The sequence below is a fragment of the Rhinopithecus roxellana genome, chromosome 4, assembly GCF_007565055.1.
Source record: "Rhinopithecus roxellana isolate Shanxi Qingling chromosome 4, ASM756505v1, whole genome shotgun sequence".
Classification (NCBI taxonomy): domain Eukaryota; kingdom Metazoa; phylum Chordata; class Mammalia; order Primates; family Cercopithecidae; genus Rhinopithecus; species Rhinopithecus roxellana.
Genome location: NC_044552.1, coordinates 12,495,205 through 12,517,509, shown reverse-complemented (window position 1 = coordinate 12,517,509; position 22,305 = coordinate 12,495,205). Strand labels below are relative to the sequence as shown.

General features: G+C 41.8%; 1 protein-coding gene across 3 annotated transcripts in view; it reads left to right on the top strand.

Annotated features, from left to right (window-relative positions):
* Positions 1-20,416, top strand: part of DSP (desmoplakin) — a 46,816-nt gene extending 26,400 nt beyond the window's left edge. The window contains exons 9-24 of one of the 3 annotated variants that reach the window (XM_030928797.1): positions 1,099-1,194; positions 1,511-1,636; positions 2,162-2,314; positions 2,911-3,065; positions 4,154-4,280; positions 5,100-5,301; positions 5,559-5,785; positions 7,978-8,144; positions 8,546-8,684; positions 9,172-9,365; positions 10,168-10,330; positions 10,833-10,916; positions 11,656-11,763; positions 12,308-12,406; positions 13,114-13,611; positions 16,494-20,416. In XM_030928797.1, coding sequence (XP_030784657.1) covers positions 1,099-1,194; positions 1,511-1,636; positions 2,162-2,314; positions 2,911-3,065; positions 4,154-4,280; positions 5,100-5,301; positions 5,559-5,785; positions 7,978-8,144; positions 8,546-8,684; positions 9,172-9,365; positions 10,168-10,330; positions 10,833-10,916; positions 11,656-11,763; positions 12,308-12,406; positions 13,114-13,611; positions 16,494-19,730 — 5,775 coding nt within the window. In that variant the 3' untranslated portion in view covers positions 19,731-20,416. Of the gene's footprint in view, positions 1-1,098; positions 1,195-1,510; positions 1,637-2,161; positions 2,315-2,910; positions 3,066-4,153; positions 4,281-5,099; positions 5,302-5,558; positions 5,786-7,977; positions 8,145-8,545; positions 8,685-9,171; positions 9,366-10,167; positions 10,331-10,832; positions 10,917-11,655; positions 11,764-12,307; positions 12,407-13,113; positions 15,409-16,493 lie in introns of all 3 variants that reach the window. The other 2 variants (XM_030928796.1, XM_030928795.1) reach the window with 2 other exon arrangements.
* The last annotated feature ends 1,889 nt before the right edge of the window (positions 20,417-22,305 follow it).

Below are 22,305 nucleotides of genomic sequence, written 5' to 3'. Positions count from 1 at the left end.
GCCAACTTTATTTTTTATTCTGGGATCAATACCCTACGCCAGGGGTTGGCAAACTGTTTCAGGAAAGGACCAGACAATCAGTATTTTAGCCTTTCAGGCCATTTGATCTCTGTTACAATTACTTAACTCTGCTATTATAGTGCAGAAGGAGGCATGGACACTGTGTAAATGAATGCGGTTGTATTCCAATAAAACTTTATTTAAAAATACAGGAAGTGGGCCAGACGTGGCCCTTGAGCTATAGTTTGCTGACCGCTGCCCTTGACTGCCATCTGTGGGCCACGCTCAAGGCTGACATTAGCTGGTAGCACTGGTATGGCCTTATTGCTTGTTAAAAAAAACCAGGAACTTCCTGGCCGGGCACGGTGGCTCACACCTGTAATCCCAGCACTTTGGGAGGCCGAGGCGGGTGGGTCACGAGGTCAGGAGATCAAGACCATCCTCGCTAACACGATGAAACCCTGTCTCTACTAAAAATACAAAAAATTAGCCGGGTGTGGTGGCAGGCGCCTGTAGTCCCAGCTACTCCGGAGGCTGAGGCAGGAGAATGGCATGAACCCGGGAGGCGGAGCTTGCAGTGAGCTGAGATCGCGCCACTGCACTCCAGCCTGGGCGACAGAGTGAGACTCCGTCTCAAAAAAAATAAAAAATAAAAAGATAAAAAACCAGAAACTTCCATATCAGTTGGTAAGAATCACTGTCTTGAGCCCCCTAAGCCCTTTGCTTGGATGTCTCGAACCTCCCCGTGATTCAGCAGTCCTCCAGGAACAGGGCCTGGTGTGGCAAAGGGACACCACGCCGGTGCTAGCCCCAGTCATGGTTCTGATTGGTCAGTATCTCTGCTATTCGGGTGATACATATTTTGACTAAGACTCCTCCTGGTGTCTATTTGTGAAAGCTGATTTTAAAATTCAGTTTTGACCTTACCAAGAGTTATATGGTGAGAAATTCTCTTTCCAACTTTTAGAAAAATATCCGCTTGACTTAGAATGAGATAAAAACTGCTTACTAGCTTTCATGCAGGCTCACCTATCTCTTGGTGCGTACGCATCTGTACAACTGAGCTAGGCTAAGACAGCTGACATTTTCTTGTTTCAGGCCTATATGGACACTCTGCAGACGCAGTGGAGCTGGATTCTTCAGATCACCAAGTGCATTGATGTTCATCTGAAAGAAAATGCTGCCTACTTTCAGGTTTTTATATTTAGTAATAATTTCATGGCTATTTAGGTCTTGAGTGTGTTTTATAAAGCACTGAAAATAATCTTCAAAATGTTGCATAAATCCTCTTCATTGGTTTTGAGTGCAGAGGAGCATAGACTGGTAACCTTGCCATCAGTCCCACAGATAGTTTCCCGCTGTCACATACCTAAATACTTTCTGCACGAATTTTTTCCTTTAGCCACCCGTCAAAGAGAGGCTTAGGGATAACAGTCCTTGAAACAGAACTACTAGATGAAATTGCTTATTGAGTTGCTGTTCATTCACTGATCACTCTCATCCTTCACAGTTTTTTGAAGAGGCCCAGTCGACTGAAGCATACCTGAAGGGGCTTCAGGACTCCATCAGGAAGAAGTACCCCTGCGACAAGAACATGCCCCTGCAGCACCTGCTGGAACAGATCAAGGAGCTGGAGGTACCGTCTGAGACCCAGAACCTCAGCAGCGGTGCCTGGTCAGGGAGATAAAACACATGCCTTGGATGCAGCTGGCTCTGATTAGTATTACTGTACAATGCACGCCTAGAGCCAAGCCAGCGCTTTCTTCAGCTTCCAGTGGCTTTTCTCAAAATGGACTTCTTTACATGCCCAACTACTCTTGACAGTTACTTTTGCTTCAGTCTGGGCAGTTTGTTGAAAATAAGAACAGAGAGAACATTACTTCACATGACAATTCCTTTGGGAAAGCATACTTCAAATTTTATCAGCGTAGCCCTTTCACACAAGGATGTTCTTCCCTGCCCACTTAATTCCTGCCTGTATAGCTTCTGGAGAGTGGTATCGTGAAAGGTTCTCCTGTTTCCTGCTGACGAATTTGTGACTTTTTACACTTAATGCGACTGCAGTGATAGTGTGTCGTGTAGCTACATGAATGCAGTTTGAAAATCTCCTCTAAAACTCACTGGTACCTATGTTAAAGTATGATCTTTTTCACAATTGCAGAAAGAACGAGAGAAAATCCTTGAATACAAGCGTCAGGTGCAGAACTTGGTAAACAAGTCTAAGAAGATTGTACAGCTGAAGCCTCGTAACCCAGACTACAGAAGCAATAAACCCATTATTCTCAGGGCTCTCTGTGACTACAAACAAGACCAGGTATGTACTCATTTAGAATGATACAAAAGTTTTCCCTGTCTTTACATGCAAATTTTTGTCCATCAAGAAAGCAACACTTAATCTAGAGTTCAATAATCACCATAGTCAACGTCTTTGATCTATGAAAGCAGCAGCTATGGAACAAAAGCAGCAGCTCTGTTGTGAATCATATGGTAGTTGTCAATAATAAGGACAATAGTTAATTTTAGAACTTTTAAAAATTCATAAGGCTTAATACTTTTCTTCTCGTATGTAAAACTTGTCTGTGATCACTCTCATCTTTAAATTTCTGATAAAAGAAATGAGAAATGATACTTTTATGTTGCATATAAAGTGAATGTCACTCACTATGGGTGACATAGTGAGACCAAGTAAATAAAATGTAGCTTACTTCATGTATACCTTTTAGGCTCACATATATCATTTAAAGTGTCAGTATTGTTGAGTTGTATGATGATCAGCTTCATTTGAGGGGAACAAGTAAGGTAAAAGCTTTAATAATATGCATGTGTTCATCTCTGTTTCTGTCTTTGAGAAAAAAAATAAAAACACATACTTATGAATAAAGCCAAACCCCGTGGCTGCTTGCCTTACAGAAAATCGTGCATAAGGGGGATGAGTGTATCCTGAAGGACAACAATGAGCGCAGCAAGTGGTACGTGACGGGCCCGGGAGGCGTTGACATGCTCGTTCCCTCTGTGGGGCTGATCATCCCTCCTCCGAACCCACTGGCCGTGGACCTCTCTGGCAAGTAAGTCATCCAAGTTCCCAAAGCCACGCATGCACGCATGAACGCGAGGGCGGAGGAAGAGGGCAGGTGCTTACACCTGAAGCTTGGACACACGGTGCCTTGTTATAATAACCATCTTCTAAAAAAAAGGAACCTTGTGAAGGTCACCTTCACTTTGTCTTGCAAATTGTTGAAGAGACAATAGTTATTGAAGGATAAAAGGGAATGTCTGGCTGGGCGTGGTGGCTCATGCATGTAATCCCAGCACTTTGGGAGACCATGGCAGGTGGGTCATCTGCGGTCAGGAGTTTGAGAGCAGTCTGACCAACATGGAGAAACCCCGTCTCTACTAAAAATACAAAATTAGCTGGGTGTGGTGGCACATGCCTGTAATCCCAGCTACTCGGGAGGTTGAGGCAGGAGAATCACTTGAACCCGGGAGGTGGAGGTTGTGGTGAGCTAAGATCGTGCCATTGCACTCCAGCCTGGGCAACAAGAGCAAAACTCCATCTCAAAAAAAAAAAAAAAAAAAAAGGTATGTCTGACTGTAGGGGGTTCAGAGTGTACTTCAAAGACATCATTTTAAGGTTCTCCTTTTCTTAGAAAATCAATTGTTTTACATGTAGTCACAAATATAAAATGCCTTTATTATCAACATTGACTCACTGTAGGAAGAACATTCATTTAACAGATTGTCCATGGCAGATTCCTTTAAACCATTTAGTATGGAAATCTTCAGCCACACACAGAATAGGGAGAGTAGTGTAGTAAGCTGCTGTGTGCTCATGACCAAGCTTTGGGTCATTGGCATCTAATGCACCTTCCATCCTGCCTTAGACCTCTGTCAGTTACAGAGTTGCCGAAAAACAAGACAGCAACAAAAAGTTGTAGTATATATTGTCAGCCAATAATGTAGATAATTCAGAATATACTTTTGGGGAGTAAATGAATCCAAGTCCATGAACTGTTTTCCAAGTTATACCTCCACCTGTTACTTTATCAGTGACTGTTGTAGGTTTTTGTGCAGTGGTGTGAGCATGTCCAGGTTTCCCATTTGGGATGAAGTGTGAAAGCCTGGCTCTAGCATGTTTTCCCTTTGTGCCTGTTAGGATTGAGCAGTACTACGAAGCCATCTTGGCTCTGTGGAACCAACTCTACATCAACATGAAGAGCCTGGTGTCCTGGCACTACTGCATGATTGACATAGAGAAGATCAGGGCCATGACGATCGCCAAGGTATGTCCTCAGGGCCACTTAGGCTGCCTGGAGGTAGGGCCGTGCTGCCCTCCGCAGTGCCTTTGTCCAACAGTTCGACCTTCTTGCTGTGTAGCAGTGCTTTTGTGTCTCATCAAGCAAGTCAGCTCAGCCCTCCTTAGAGGTTCTAGTCTGTCCAATAGAGAACGGGAGGGATTAACATATGGCTGATTATGAGAGAAAGAGGTAATACTAATTCAGATGGCCTGACAGGCCCAAAGTGCCTGTGGAAAAGCCATGCACTCCTGTAAGATTCTGGACCCTATGCTCCTTCGATGTAATGGAAAGTTAGGTCATAAAGGATTAACTGGGTATCACAGAAGTAAAAGGTGGGATGGAATTCTTAGAAGAGCACCCTAAGTGTTAGTTACTCTAAATCAGTTGTTTTCAGATTGTGGTCTGAAGAGTCCTAGCAGGGGAGGGAGATCCTTTAGGAGTGACAAGGATGGAAGTGAGGTGAGGGGCACAGAAAGTACCTTTTGGGGTCCCCTGAGCCCTTTTTCTCATTTTAGTTGGAGCAGCTTTGCTGGGCGCTGCTTTATATTTAGGGCTTCTGAATAATATTTCATTTGAAGAAAAATATTCTGTAGGCAAAAAAAAAAAAAAAAAAAAATTAGCAACCCATCCCTGTAGTTCTTGGGAGCAATGTCTAAACCCTAAAAGACCTTTTATATCTTCATGAGCCTGTGACGAGTGTTGCTTTGAGTCCCATCTAGTGGGTGGCATTTTTTGGCCAACTCTTCTTGATTGCACTGTGGGGCAGGCATAAATCCCACATCACTTCTGCCTGTTTCCTTTCAGCTGAAAACAATGCGGCAGGAAGATTACACGAAGACGATAGCCGACCTTGAGTTACATTACCAAGAGTTCATCAGAAATAGCCAAGGCTCGGAGATGTTTGGAGATGATGACAAGCGGAAAATACAGTCTCAGTTCACCGATGCCCAGAAGCATTACCAGACCCTGGTCATTCAGCTCCCTGGCCACCCCCAGCACCAGACAGGTCAGCTTGGGACATCTTTCTCTTTGTATCAACCATCCATACCATTTTAAAAAGAAAGGAGTTTGCATAAAACTAGTTTCAGAACCATTTCTCTGAATGCTATATAGCCAGTGTTCTTCGTGCACTAAATTTTCAGAATTGATTCTGAAATTCAAAGGAAGAAGGTATACTTTTAGGTAATGTGGATGTTTTTTGAGGCCTAGCACCTTGATAGTTAGGTATTCTCTGATTTTTGTGGCCCTAACTTCTTTTTACAGTGACCAAAACTGAAATCACTCATCATGGAACCTGCCAAGATGTCAACCATAATAAAGTTATTGAAACCAACAGAGAAAATGACAAGCAAGAAACATGGATGCTGATGGAGCTGCAGAAGATTCGCAGGCAGATAGAGCACTGCGAGGGCAGGATGACTCTCAAAAACCTCCCTCTAGCAGACCAGGGGTCTTCACACCACATCACAGTGAAAATTAATGAGCTTAAAGTAGGTGTCTGCTAGTATTTGCCTAATTTCCCTGTATATTTTTATTTACCTGCAAATGAATTTAAAAAATCCTAGTTTAAATGTTTTTAGGCAAAAATATTAATTTTCAATAAAACAGGCTTCTGACAGGATTTCCTTATGTCTTATGTTTCCAAATTTGTAGATGGTTATCAGGCTGGGGGTTAGTTAAACTGTTCATTTGTGTGTTGTTGAATCAGGCTAGAGTTCATCTCAAAAGTTTTCACAAGCATTTCGTGGTCCATCTCAAAAGTTTTCACAGTTTTTGGGTTGTTGAATCAGGCCGCAGTCCATCTCAAAAGTTTTCACAAGCATTAAATTGGCTTCTTGCAGAGAACAACCTATGATACGGGTTAGACGGGGGAATGATCTTTATTTGTAGACATGACACTGACATGAACAACCTATAATATGGGTTAGACGGGGGAATGATCTTTATTTGTAGACATGACACTGACATGAAGAGATTTGGTTGATGAGATACGATCTCAAAGCCATAGACAGAGTGTGACTATGGTCCACGTGTGTCAGCTCCTAACTCAGTGATGTTTTCTCCTCAACCAAGCCTGGGCACACTGCATTGGAAGACCAAAATACAGATATTCTAAGTAAGAGGACCACATTTACAGTGCTAATGTGGCCATACTCAAGAAAAAAATAGGTCAACTCCTCTCTCTTTCTTGAATCATTTACTTTTAGTGGACTTTTTAAGGGCAAAAATGATCATAAGAATCACACAGCTCCAATGCAGAGTACTAACCTCTGTGTGATCAGTATGCCAAAACTGTGGTATGTAGTTGTGTTGCTTAATGACAGGGATACATTCTAAGAAACACATGGTTAGGCGATTTGGTCATGCAGGTGTCATAGAGCATACTTACACAAACCTAGAAGGTATAGCCTACTATATACCTATGCTACAAACCTGTAGGACATGTTACTGTACTACATACTGTAGGCAATTGTGACACAATGGTAAGTATTTGTGTATCTAAATATATCTAAATGTCGAAAAGATACAATAAAAATATAGTATTGTAATCTCATGGGGGCTGGATGCAGTGGCACATGCCTGTAATCCCAGCTACTTGCTTGAGCTCAGGAGTTAGAGGCTGTAGGGAGCTGTGATTGTACCAATGTACTCCAATCTGGGCAACAGAGCAAGACCCTTCTCTTTAAAAAAAAATGTGTGTGTGTGTGTATGTGTTTATATGTATGTGTGTATGTATATATGTGTGTGTGTGTATCTTATGGGACCACCATTGTGTACGCAGTTCATCATTTTGACCAAAACATCATTATTGGACACATGACTCTACACACACACAGTGGAGTACTATTTACCTTTAAAAAAGAAAGAGATCCTGGGGCCAGGTGCGGTGGCTCACACCTGTAATCCCAGCACTTTGGGAGGCCCAGGTGGGTGGATCACGAGATCAGGAGTTCAAGACCAGCATGACTAACATGGTGAAACCCCATCTCTACTAAAACGTACAAAAATTAGCCAGGTGTGGTGGCGTGCACCTGTAATCACAGCTACTCAGGAGGCTGAGGCAGGAGAATTGCTTGAACCCAGGAGGCAGAGGTTGCAGTGAGCCAAGATCGCACCATTGCATTCCAGCCTGGGTGACAGAGCAAGACTCTGTCTCAAAAAAAACAAAAACAAAAACAAAATAGAGATCCTGCCATTTTCAAAAGCATGGATGAACGTGGAGGACATTATGCTAAGTGAAATACACCAGACACAAATACTGCATGATTTAACTTACGTGTAAATTCTAAGAAAAAAGTTTAATTCATAGAAACAGAGAGTAGGATGGTGGTTACCGGGGTGGGGAGGGAGGAGGAAATGGGCAGATGTAAAGGATACAAACTTGCACTTGTGTGGAATAAATAAATCTAGAGATCTAAATTCAACAGGAAGACTACAGGTAGTAATCTTGTAGTGTGTTGTATATTGAAATTTTTCTAAGAGAGTAGATATTAGGTGCTCTTACCATACATACAAAAAAAGAGAACCATGGAACGTGACTGATATGTTAACTTACTTACCTGATGTAGTCATTTCACTGTGTCTATGTGTATTAAAACAGCATCTTGTACACCTTAAATATATACAGTAATAAAAAGAATCAGACAGCTAAATCAAAAGAGCTTTCCTTCATTTTTGACAGAGTGTGCAGAATGATTCACAAGCCATTGCTGAGGTTCTCAACCAGCTTAAAGATATGCTTGCCAACTTCAGAGGTTCTGAAAAGTACTGCTATTTACAGAATGAAGTATTTGGACTATTTCAGAAACTGGAAAATATCAATGGTGTTACAGATGGCTACTTAAATAGGTAAACTCAGCTATCACTAATCTCATATTTTCCTTTTCTCAAGCTTCTTTGTGTCAGATTTCATTTGCTTTAGATGCTTGCCTTACAGTTTCTCTCTTCCTAGAGATTTACTTACATCCTTCTGTGGTTTGGAGAGCATGTTAATTCCGCTAGCCTCACATGTTAATTCCACTATTCTGGACTATAATGTTATCGTAGAACTAAGTTATGCTCTAAGGAGAACTTGAGAATTCTTCAGTGAATACAAAATGTTGGTCTGAATCACAATAGATACAAAAAAAAGACAAAATAAATTTGTATCTGCTTTGACATTGTTCTCTTTCATTACTAGCTGTGAGAGCGAAATCTTCACAGACTAATTCTGTCACTGGCAATTTTATCTGCTGCTTTTTCCTTTCCAGCTTATGCACAGTAAGGGCACTGCTCCAGGCTATTCTCCAAACAGAAGACATGTTAAAGGTTTATGAAGCCAGGCTCACTGAGGAGGAAACTGTCTGCCTGGACCTGGATAAAGTGGAAGCTTACCGCTGTGGACTGAAGGTAACTTGAAAGCTTATAACCGTGGCCCAATTTACAGGAACTAATTCAGAACTGAGCTCCCAATTATAAAGCTTCACTAGGTTTTCATGAGTTTTGAGGATTATTGGGTTCCTGTGGCCACACAGGTTGACATCAGTTGTCATCTCTATGACTCTGTTTTCCAGAGTGTGTTAGCAGGAACTATATGAGAAAGTAAGTTGTGATGGGATTATTTTGGGGAATGCTGAGTGAAACTGGTTTCTTTACTGTGAGACTTCTTAGAACCTTCATATACATTATAACAGGATAGCACAAGGAACTAGATTATTGGAACAAATAATGGGAAATGCAATTCAGTAAATATATTTTCCTGGATTGACTGTTAACACTTTAAATTATGAATATTCTCAAGTGTTTTATAAATTTTTCCCCCCGATTTGGTGACTTGTAGTGTAGCATACAATGGGACAAGGGATTAATTTGCAATCTTTTTGTTTTCATCTTGCAGAAAATAAAAAATGACTTGAACTTGAAGAAGTCGTTATTGGCCACCATGAAAACAGAACTACAGAAAGCCCAGCAGATCCACTCTCAGACTTCACAGCAGTATCCGCTTTATGACCTGGACCTGGGCAAGTTCAGTGAAAAAGTCACACAGCTGACAGACCGCTGGCAAAGGATAGATAAACAGATCGACTTCAGGTGTGCCAGCCTCCTCCCCATCCTTCCCCATCATCTCCTCTTTTGGTTGTTCACAAGAGAATGTCACTTGAGGGGAGCCGTTGTAGAAAATAGAGGTTTTGTTTTTTGTGTAAGTTAGGCATAACAGATGTTGTTTTCACGGACTGCCTGTATGCAGCTTTGTTAGAAATGGAAGGAGAAAGCATCGCAATAGCCAACCCTGTGCAGGCCAGGTGCCATCCAGGGTCTTAGAGAAACAGCAGAAGCCCTTTAGCCACCTCTTTTGTGCCCTATAAACTCTTGTTATGACTCTTGGAAGGAGTAGCTGCTTTGAGTTAGCATTCTCCAAAAGTTTATGAAAATTAGATGTTAGACCAAAAAAATGCCTTTCTGCAAATAAGAGTTTAAAAAATCTCTGGAATGTGAATTTACCTATTCTGGAAATTTTATATAACTGGACTCATACAATATGTAGTCCATTGTAACTGGCTTCTTTCACTTAGTATCATGCTTTTAAAGTTCATCTGTGTTGTAGCATATTTCAGTACATCATTCTCTATTTTTTTCATGTATTTTTACGATTGAATAATATTCTGTTGTTTGGCAGTACCACATTTTGTTGGTCCTTTCATCAGTTGATACCTGAATTGTTTCCAGTTTTTGGCTGGGATAAAAAAGTGCTGCTATGAACGTTCATGTATAAGTTTTTGTGTGGGAATATGATCAGTTTTCTTGGGTCTATACCAAGTGAATTTCTGGGTGACTCTCTGTTACATATTTTAGGAACTAATAAGATGATTTTATTGTATCTATTTCTCCCCAGATTATGGGACCTGGAGAAACAAATCAAACAATTGAGGAATTATCGTGATAACTATCAGGCTTTCTGCAAGTGGCTCTATGATGCTAAACGCCGTCAGGATTCCTTAGAATCCATGAAATTTGGAGATTCCAACACAGTCATGCGGTTTTTGAATGAGCAGAAGGTATAAGCCAACTTTTTGTTCCATAGCTGTTCTGAGATTAATTGGGTGTAATTCATGTTCTCCTCTGGCTTTTGCATCAGAGCCTAGGTTTGAAATGATGAATATTTGATATTATGAATCCATTTTGTGAAGGCTTAAAGAATGCCCAGAGGAAAAGCAACTGAGATGTTTATAAGGAAATGCAATTGTGAACATAGACATAATGTAATATTGTTCTCTTCATGTTATCATAAATTATCGTTATAAATTGAGGGGACAGGCCCAGAAAACAGGCTGACTAGAAAATAACCTCTTACAGATAGTAAGTTAAAGAGCTTGCTTCTCTTTTTGGAATGGAAAAAATGCTCATCTCCTAAGCTCTAACTATAAGAATATGAGACAACTATATGTAGTAATAAGCTGAAAAAAAAGGTACACATAACAGTGGTAAAAGAGTGAAATCACATTTATTTAAAAATACTTGTATGCATTAACACTGGTAAATATTTTACTTTTTGTATAGAACTTGCACAATGAAATATCTGGCAAACGAGACAAATCAGAGGAAGTACAAAAAATTGCTGAACTTTGTGCAAATTCAATTAAGGTATGTTGGTTTCATAAAGAATGCTGGTGTTTCACCAAGATTATTATTAACTGCCTGACTTGCTGATTTGTTGTAAAGAGTATACACTTCTTGAGGATAGTAATTATGGTCTGTATATATTCTTTTCTGAACAAACCATAAAAATTAAAAATCTATTAGCTTGAATTCATTCCACATTGGTGGTATCCATTTGAATGGCTGGTTTCTATTCTTCGACTGGTAGGTGCTACATTCTCCATTTAGCATACAAAGATATACTGCTTGGTTTAGTAATGGTTTTTTGTTTGTTTGTTTTGATGGAGTTTCGCTCTTATTGCCCAGGCTGGAGTGCAGTGGTGTGATCTTGACTGACCGCAACTTCTGCCTCCTGGGTTCAAGTGATTCTCCTGCCTCAGCTTCCTGAGTAATTGGGATTACAGGCACGCACCACCATGCCCAGCTAATTTTGTATTTTTAATAGAGACGGGGTTTCTCCGTGTTGGTCAGGCTGGTCTTGAACTCCCGATCTCAGGGGATCTGCCCACCTCGGCCTCCCAAAGTGCTGGGATTACAGGTGTGAGCCACCGCTCCTGGCCGGTTTTGTAACGTAGTATTAGCTGCTTGGCCACTAGTGGCTCATTGTCTTTGGGGTTGGCAATTAGACATGCAGTCCAGTGATTTAAAACTTTGGAACTGTAGCTGTTAGTGATGCTTTTTAAGTCCATGAAGAACACTTTTCTTAAACTTCATTATGCTGCAGGATTATGAGCTGCAGCTGGCCTCATATACCTCCGGACTGGAAACTCTGCTGAACATACCTATCAAGAGGACCATGATACAGTCACCTTCTGGGGTGATTCTGCAAGAGGTATATATGTCATCACGTATCTCTTAAAACCTGCCCCTCCTTCTTCTTCCCTTTTCCTGGTCTCCTGCCTGTCTTCCTTACCATCGCTGATTTCATCCCGTTATAGGATATCCACTTTAAGAGGTTTAATAGCAGGTTATGCACCCTCCGGTGTGAGTCACTGATGTATGACACATTTTCAGAAATGATCAGGAATCTGTTATTTAGAGTCTTTGTAGAAATTGGGCTTAAATTTGTGGGTTTGATGAGAGAGACTTCTAAAAAGTGGAAAATATAGAAATTTCTAAAAGCCTCTTCTCAAACACGTCAGAGACTATTGCCTGTCAGATGGTTTAGGGGAAACAGCCTGGAGAGAGGAGAATGGGATGCATTTTTGGCTCTTTGTTTTGCTGTACTTTCTTTTGCTGATTTTGGAATGAACACACTAAAAAAGAGAATTCACTCTTCTTAATCTCACTATTTTAGAAAACAAAATTGGTCAAATTACATAGGACTTTTTTTTTAATGCAATATCTTTTTCTTTCTTTCCTTCCTTTTCTCCAAGGCTGCAGATGTTCATGCTCGGTACATTGAACTACTTACAAGATCTGGAGACTATTACAGGTTCTTAAGTGAGATGCTGAAGAGTCTGGAAGATCTGAAGGTACTTTACTACTATCTTTCCCTGGAGCATCAACAAAGAAAATAGAACCTGGTTATTACTTCCATATTATAACGTGGCTTTGGCCACATCCTGGTAAAACTGTATTTCCTCTAAAGGTTTAATATAATACTGCTTGTTCATAAGTCTGGGGTTACTTCCATGCTCCAATACACTGCTTTAAATGAACTTAAGTAATATTCATAATACTGCAACAACTTTGCCAAACAAGTCATTTTATTTAATGTTTGGTCACAGAATTTGCTTTATTTCTTTGTGTTAAGGATAACATCTTGGACTAGATATATTTAAATGTTTTATATTGAGTGATTGTTCCCTTTATTCCTCATTTATGATACTTAAATTGAGTTTATATGTAAACTTACTTTAATGTAAACTGGAAATAAAGGGAACATAATTTATGAAATCATAAGCTTTTGATCTTGAAAGAAATTACCTCATTTTACAGATGAGGTAGCTCAGACTCAAAGGTAATATATCATTTGCTGAGATTATATGAGCAGCTGGTGGAAGAATTATGATGAGAATCCAGATTTCTTGAATTTTTGCCTAGTCACTCTTTACATGTGTGTCCGTGTGTGTAAAGAGAAATGAGAATGCACACTGGTCTGGGAGGGGAAAAGTACTGCTTCTTTCTTGGAATGTGAGGTGTTTTTCTTTTGACATAATTTCCGATTTCACTTCCACAGCTGAAAAATACCAAGATCGAAGTTCTGGAAGAGGAGCTCAGACTGGCCCGAGATGCCAACTCGGAAAACTGTAATAAGAACAAATTCCTGGATCAGAACCTGCAGAAATACCAGGCAGAGTGTTCCCAGTTCAAAACGAAGCTTGCGAGCCTGGAGGAGCTGAAGAGACAGGCTGAGCTGGATGGGAAGTCGGCTAAGCAAAATCTAGACAAGTGCTACGGCCAAATAAAAGAACTCAATGAGAAGATCACCCGACTGACTTATGAGATTGAAGATGAAAAGAGAAGAAGAAAATCTGTGGAAGACAGATTTGACCAACAGAAGAATGACTATGACCAACTGCAGAAAGCAAGGCAATGTGAAAAGGAGAACCTGGGTTGGCAGAAGTTAGAGTCTGAGAAAGCCATCAAGGAGAAGGAGTACGAGATTGAAAGGTTGAGGGTTCTTCTGCAGGACGAAGGCGCCCGGAAGAGAGAATATGAAAATGAGCTGGCAAAGGTAAGAAACCACTATAATGAGGAGATGAGTAATTTAAGGAACAAGTATGAAACAGAGATTAACATTACGAAGACTACCATCAAGGAGATATCCATGCAAAAAGAAGATGATTCCAAAAATCTTAGAAACCAGCTTGATAGACTCTCAAGGGAAAATCGAGATCTGAAGGATGAAATTGTCAGGCTCAATGACAGCATCTTGCAGGCCACTGAGCAGCGAAGGCGAGCTGAAGAAAATGCCCTTCAGCAAAAGGCCTGTGGCTCTGAGATAATGCAGAAGAAGCAGCATCTGGAGATAGAGCTGAAGCAGATCATGCAGCAGCGCTCTGAGGACAATGCCCGGCACAAGCAGTCCCTGGAGGAGGCTGCCAAGACCATTCAGGACAAAAATAAGGAGATCGAGAGACTCAAAGCTGAGTTTCAGGAGGAGGCCAAGCGCCGCTGGGAATATGAAAATGAACTGAGTAAGGTAAGAAACAATTACGATGAGGAGATCATTAGCTTAAAAAATCAGTTCGAGACCGAGATCAACATCACCAAGACCACCATCCACCAGCTCACCATGCAGAAGGAAGAGGATACCAGTGGCTACCGGGCTCAGATAGACACTCTCACCCGAGAAAACAGGAGCTTATCGGAAGAAATAAAGAGGCTGAAGAACACTCTAACCCAGACCACAGAGAATCTCAGGAGGGTGGAAGAAGATGTCCAACAGCAAAAGGCCACTGGCTCTGAGGTGTCTCAGAGGAAACAGCAGCTGGAGGTTGAGCTGAGACAAGTCACTCAGATGCGAACAGAGGAGAGCGTAAGATATAAGCAATCTCTTGATGATGCTGCCAAAACCATCCAGGATAAAAACAAGGAGATAGAAAGGTTAAAACAACTGATTGACAAAGAAACAAATGAGCGGAAGTGCCTGGAAGATGAAAACGCGAGATTACAAAGGGTCCAGTATGACCTGCAGAAAGCAAACAGTAGTGTGACGGAGTCAATAAACAAACTGAAGGTTCAGGAGCAAGAACTGACACGCCTGAGAATCGACTATGAAAGGGTTTCCCAGGAGAAGACTGTGAAGGACCAGGATATCACGCGGTTCCAGAGCTCTCTGAAAGACCTGCAGTTGCAGAAGCAGAAGGTGGAAGAGGAGCTGAATCGGCTGAAGAGGACGGCGTCAGAAGACTCCTGCAAGAGGAAGAAGCTGGAGGAAGAGCTGGAAGGCATGAGGAGGTCGCTGAAGGAGCAAGCCATCAAAATCACCAACCTAACCCAGCAGCTGGAGCAGGCGTCCATTGTTAAGAAGAGGAGCGAGGATGACCTCCGGCAGCAGAGGGACGTGCTGGATGGCCACCTGAGGGAAAAGCAGAGGACCCAGGAAGAGCTGAGGAGGCTCTCCTGTGAGGTCGAGGCGCTGAGGCGGCAGTTACTCCAGGAACAGGAAAGTGTCAAACAAGCTCACTTGAGGAATGAGCATTTCCAGAAGGCAATAGAAGATAAAAGCAGAAGCTTAAATGAAAGCAAAATAGAAATTGAGAGGCTGCAGTCTCTCACAGAGAACCTGACCAAGGAGCACTTGATGTTGGAAGAAGAACTGCGGAACCTGAGGCTGGAGTACGATGACCTGAGGAGGGGACGAAGCGAAGCGGACAGTGATAAAAATGCAACCATCTCGGAACTAAGGAACCAGCTGCAGATCAGCAACAACCGGACCCTGGAACTGCAGGGGCTGATTAATGATTTACAGAGAGAGAGGGAAAATTTGAGACAGGAAATTGAGAAATTCCAAAAGCAGGCTTTAGAGGTATTCACAAATATTTGATCACAGCTTCACTGTTTCTCAAATTATTCATCACATTATTATCTAATCTGAACTGTGCTCTTGCTGCTTAAATAGATGCTTATAGAAAATCTAATTTTTCTTTTTATTGCTCTACTACTTCCTGTCATAATCCAGATAACTGCTTTAAAATAATTTCAATGCTGTGTGCCCTGCTGCTGTTCTTTCATTGCATCAAATGCTGATCTCTGGGTAGCCTGTGTTTGGCCCTGCTTTTAAGAACACTAATACATGTATAACTTCCTCCAAATGTTCCATTCTGCTTCTTAGAAGTTAGCTCTTATTTAGTGAGCTATGGCATACATTTGTAATGAAAATTTTCTTAAATAGAAGTCATACTAAAGTGTTCCCCTATGCAATTTTTAAAACACTTTTTCTTTTGCCTGCTTAGATGATTTTTTTGCATGGATTATTTGGTGTTTGCTTTTGATCATGGCCCTAGTGTGTTTCCTTTTGTTTGGCTTTTCTTCTCCTAACCCTTAATTTAAAAATAACTTCTTTAACTTCTGATACATTTAACTTCTACAGACAAATATTGTGTATGGCTGGGTTGGTGTGTGTATGCGTGTGTGTGTATATATATGTATTATATATTATATATAAAATTATAAAATTATATAATATATATTTATATATTTATCTATAATAGATACCTTCATATATTTGTATTGCTTCATTAAGTATGTTCGTCTAGCTGTAACAGGTGAGATGTAGGTATAGCAGGTATGATAACCTGGAACAAAACTCCCCACATTTTTCAAAGCATAATTATTGTTAAGAGTAAGACAGGTCTACAACTTACAGTTCCTTCTATAGAAAAAAATAGTAACTATGAAGCCATTTATCGAAGTGGCAACATATATCTGCAGAATTTTTCCCTCAAATTTGTAAAATAGCAAGCTTACAGTGTACCCAGGGAAAATGTAGAAAGAAAAAATAAGCGAGGCTTTTTTTTTTTTTTTAAAAGATAGATACAAGAATAGAAGTTGTGATAGTAATAAGATATGATTCAAAACATTATTTTTTCCCCATTTCTTTTTCAATTCTAGGCATCTAATAGGATTCAGGAATCAAAGAATCAGTGCACTCAGGTGGTGCAGGAAAGAGAGAGCCTTCTGGTGAAAATCAAAGTCCTGGAGCAAGACAAGGCAAGGCTGCAGAGGCTGGAGGATGAGCTGAATCGTGCTAAAGCAACTCTAGAGGCAGAAACCAGAGTGAAACAGCGCCTGGAGTGTGAGAAACAGCAAATTCAGAATGACCTGAATCAGTGGAAGACTCAATATTCCCGCAAGGAGGAGGCTATTAGGAAGATAGAATCAGAAAGAGAAAAGAGTGAGAGAGAGAAGAACAGTCTTAGGAGTGAGATCGAAAGACTCCAAGCAGAGATCAAGAGAATTGAAGAGAGGTGCAGGCGTAAGCTGGAGGATTCTACCAGGGAGACACAGTCACAGTTAGAAACAGAACGCTCCCGATATCAGAGGGAGATCGATAAACTCAGACAGCGCCCATATGGGTCCCATCGGGAGACCCAGACTGAGTGTGAGTGGACCGTTGACACCTCCAAGCTGGTGTTTGATGGGCTGAGGAAGAAGGTGACAGCAATGCAGCTCTATGAGTGTCAGCTCATCGACAAAACAACCTTGGACAAACTACTGAAGGGGAAGAAGTCAGTGGAAGAAGTTGCTTCTGAAATCCAGCCATTCCTTCGGGGTGCAGGATCTATCGCTGGAGCATCTGCTTCTCCTAAGGAAAAGTACTCTTTGGTAGAGGCCAAGAGAAAGAAATTAATCAGTCCAGAATCCACAGTCATGCTTCTGGAGGCCCAGGCAGCTACAGGTGGTATAATTGATCCCCATCGGAATGAGAAGCTGACTGTTGACAGTGCCATAGCTCGGGACCTCATTGACTTCGATGACCGCCAGCAGATATATACAGCAGAGAAAGCTATCACTGGTTTTGACGATCCATTTTCAGGCAAGACAGTATCTGTTTCAGAAGCCATCAAGAAAAATTTGATTGATAGAGAAACTGGAATGCGCCTGCTGGAAGCCCAGATTGCTTCAGGGGGTGTAGTAGACCCTGTGAACAGTGTCTTTTTGCCAAAAGATGTTGCCTTGGCCCGGGGGCTGATTGATAGAGATTTGTATCGATCCCTGAATGATCCCCGAGATAGTCAGAAAAACTTTGTGGATCCAATCACCAAAAAGAAGGTCAGTTATGTGCAGCTGAAGGAACGGTGTAGAATCGAACCACATACTGGTCTGCTCTTGCTTTCAGTACAGAAGAGAAGCATGTCCTTTCAAGGAATCAGACAACCTGTGACCGTTACTGAGCTAGTAGATTCTGGTATATTGAGACCATCCACTGTCAATGAACTGGAGTCTGGTCAGATTTCTTATGATGAAGTTGGTGAGAGAATTAAGGACTTCCTCCAGGGTTCAAGCTGCATAGCAGGCATATACAATGAGACCACAAAACAGAAGCTTGGCATTTATGAGGCCATGAAAATTGGCTTAGTCCGACCTGGTACTGCTCTGGAGTTACTGGAAGCCCAAGCAGCTACTGGCTTTATAGTGGATCCTGTTAGCAACTTGAGGTTACCGGTGGAGGAAGCCTACAAGAGAGGTCTGGTGGGCATTGAGTTCAAAGAGAAGCTCCTGTCTGCGGAACGAGCTGTCACTGGGTATAATGATCCTGAAACAGGAAACATCATCTCTTTGTTCCAAGCCATGAATAAGGAACTCATAGAAAAGGGCCATGGTATTCGCTTATTAGAAGCACAGATCGCAACCGGGGGGATCATTGACCCAAAGGAGAGCCATCGTTTACCAGTTGACATAGCGTATAAGAGGGGCTATTTCAATGAGGAACTCAGTGAGATTCTCTCAGATCCAAGTGATGATACCAAAGGATTTTTTGACCCCAACACTGAAGAAAATCTTACCTATCTGCAACTAAAAGAAAGATGCATTAAGGATGAGGATACAGGGCTCTGTCTTCTGCCTCTGAAAGAAAAGAAGAAACAGGTGCAGACATCACAAAAGAATACCCTCAGGAAGCGTAGAGTGGTCATAGTTGACCCAGAAACCAATAAAGAAATGTCTGTTCAGGAGGCCTACAAGAAGGGCCTAATTGATTATGAAACCTTCAAAGAACTGTGTGAGCAGGAATGTGAATGGGAAGAAATAACCATCACGGGATCAGATGGCTCCACCAGGGTGGTCCTGGTAGACAGAAAGACAGGCAGTCAGTATGATATTCAAGATGCTATTGACAAGGGCCTTGTTGACAGGAAGTTCTTTGATCAGTACCGATCGGGCAGCCTCAGCCTCACTCAATTTGCTGACATGATCTCCTTGAAAAATGGTGTTGGCACCGGCAGCAGCATGGGCAGTGGTGTCAGCGATGATGTTTTTAGCAGCACCCGACATGAATCAGTAAGTAAGATTTCCACCATATCCAGCGTCAGGAATTTAACCATAAGGAGCAGCTCTTTTTCCGACACCCTGGAAGAATCGAGCCCCATTGCAGCCATCTTTGACACAGAAAACCTAGAGAAAATCTCCATTACAGAAGGTATAGAGCGGGGCATCGTAGACAGCATCACCGGTCAGAGGCTTCTGGAGGCTCAGGCCTGCACAGGCGGCATCATCCACCCAACCACGGGCCAGAAGCTGTCACTTCAGGATGCAGTCTCCCAGGGTGTGATTGACCAAGACATGGCCACCAGGCTGAAGCCTGCTCAGAAAGCCTTCATAGGCTTCGAGGGTGTGAAGGGAAAGAAGAAGATGTCGGCGGCAGAGGCAGTGAAAGAAAAATGGCTCCCGTATGAGGCTGGCCAGCGCTTCCTGGAGTTCCAGTACCTCACGGGAGGGCTTGTTGACCCGGAAGTGCATGGGAGGATAAGCACAGAAGAAGCCATCCGGAAGGGGTTCATTGATGGCCGCGCGGCACAGAGGCTGCAAGACACCAGCAGCTATGCCAAAATCCTGACATGCCCCAAAACCAAATTAAAAATATCCTATAAGGATGCCATAAATCGCTCCATGGTAGAAGATATCACTGGGCTGCGCCTTCTGGAAGCCGCCTCCGTGTCGTCCAAGGGCTTACCCAGCCCTTACAACATGTCTTCGGCTCCGGGCTCCCGCTCCGGCTCCCGCTCTGGATCTCGCTCTGGATCTCGCTCCGGGTCCCGCAGTGGGTCTCGGAGAGGAAGCTTTGACGCCACAGGGAATTCTTCCTACTCTTACTCCTACTCATTTAGCAGTAGTTCTATTGGGCACTAGTAGTCAGTTGGGAGTGGTTGCTATACCTTGGCTTCATTTATATGAATTGCCAATTTATTAAATAATAAAAAAGAAAATCCCAGTGCTTGCAGTAGAGTGATAGGACGTTCTATGCTTACAGAAAATATAGCTATGATTGAAATCAAATAGTAAAGGCTGTTCTGGCTTTTATCTTCTTAGCTCATCTTAAGTAGTACACTTGGATGCGGTGCGTCTGAAGTGCCAATCAGTTGTAACACAAATTGAACCTAGGATTTGTTTCTTCTGTGTTTGGATTTTTGATCCATTCTTCAATTTTGGAAGCCTATAATACAGTTTTCTATGTTTGGAGAAAAAAATGGATCACTGATATTTTAGTCATTCTGCTTCTCATCTAAATATTTCCATATTCTGTATTAGGAGAAAATTACCCTCCCAGCACCAGCTCCCCTCTCAAATCCCCAACCCCAAACCAAGCATTTTGGAATGAGTCTCCTTAGTTTTAGAGTGTGGATTGTATAACCGATATAGTCTTTGACGTACTTATTTGGTTTGGTGTTAATTTGACTGTATGTGCATGACAGCAGCAATCTTTGCTTTTCTTTGGTCAAAGTTTTCTGTTTATTTTGCTTGTCATTTTCGATGTACTTTAAAAAGGTGTCTTTATGAAGTTTGCTATTCTGGCAATAAACTTTTAGACTTTTGAAGTTTTTGTGTTTTAATTTAATATGTTTATAAGCATAGGTAAACATTTAGGAGCATATTTTTTATCATAGGTCTAAAAACATTTATTAAATACCTGTGAAGAAATACCATTAAAAAAACTATTTGGTTCTGAATTTTTATTAGAAGATGGTCTTTTGAAGTTAGTCCTTTCAGTACTTCTCAGATGCCTGTCATGTACCCAATGGAGTCCTTGGAAAGAAGGCCTGTGTAAAGAGGCCAGTCTGGAGGTCAATACCGTGTTCTAGTTTATTCTGGACATTGAGTACCAAGTAGCATTGGCAAAAGTCACCATCATAGCATTGAAAAAACATGAAGTTGCTAAGATGCTTTTTGGGTATCCTCAAAATAGATAGTGTTTCAGTTTGTCCCGTAAGAGGAGAGACTTGTCCTGGAACCCATGAAAATGATTTTTGAAGAGTTCTTGGCTCTCTGTTGAAAGACAAGAAAATAGAAGCCTGTTCCTTTGGATCAAAGAGAAACTACTGAAATTCACACATTTGTCATTAGATTAACATGACTTCACTGAACACTACCATGTCTAGTATTGGCTTAGTTACTATGAAGATTGAGTAGAATTTACTTTTTTTTTTGAGTCTTGCTCTGTCGCCCAGGCTGCAGTGCAGTGGCCCTATCTCAGCTCACTCAAGCTCTGCCTCCCAGGTTCACGCCATTCTGCCTCAGTCTCCCAAGTAGCTGGGACTACAGGCACCCGCTACCATGCCTGGCTAATTTTTTATATTTTTAGTAGAGACAGGGTCTCACCCTGTTAGCCAGGATGATCTCGATCTCCTGACCTCGTAATTCACCCACCTCGGCCTCCCAGAGTGCTGGGATTACAGGCATGAGCACCGCGCCTGGCCTGAGTAGAATTTACAAGCCCCCTGACAACAAAGTATTTGCAATGTGGGTAGGGACAGAAACAGATAAAGCAATCAGTGGGACAACTTTCAAATGTCAGCAGTATATATTAATACAAATTTTATAGTACAGATAGGAAATAGGAAAACATGCTAATTGTATAGAACAAAAAAGATCATTAAGATTAGATAAATTATTGGGGGCTTTTGGTACTTAGAGTGAAAGTCACCTCCATTCTCATTGCATGGGCCATTTTTCCTCCACAGCACTCTTCCTTATCTCACCTCTTCTTCCTCTTACTCCCTTTCCCAATTTGCAGGAGTTGAAACTAATTTTATGCATTAAATACTGAGTTCGTGCGACATGCATTGTGCCAGAAGCCATGGAGTCTGTGTTAGAAATACATGGTGCAAAAATAGCCCCCATAATCCAAAAGGAAGAAGAAAAATGTGGTAAATGTTGTATTGGGAAAAATGAAGGAAATCCCTTATGCTAGAGCTGGGAGACCATATTAGTCACCTCACCCTGCCATAACAAGATGGCACAGACTGAGTGGCTTAAACGGAATTATATTTTCTCACAGTTCTGGAAGCTAAAAGTACAAGATCAAGGTGCAGGCAGGGTTGGTTTCTAGTGAGACGTGGCTCATGGGTGGCTATCAGTCTTATCTGATTAGAGTACCCCCCTCCTCTATGACCTCATTTAACCTTAATTACCTCTTAGGGCCCTATCTCCTTATATAGTCACACTATGGGTTAGTACTTAAACATATGCATTTTTGAGGGACCCAATCCAATCCATAACAGAGGCCAGGAGTCTGGACACCACTCCAGGAAAGTGATAATCAAAACAGGTCAGCAGCATCAGTGTAGAGCAGTTCCTCGGGCTGAAACAGTAACTAGAGAGTAGAGTCAACTGACAAATCTTTCCTACTCCCTCCAGGCTTCTGCTAAAGTTGTCATGAAGCTCTGAGATGACATGGGGCTGTATCCTGAAGAGAGGATATGTTTGA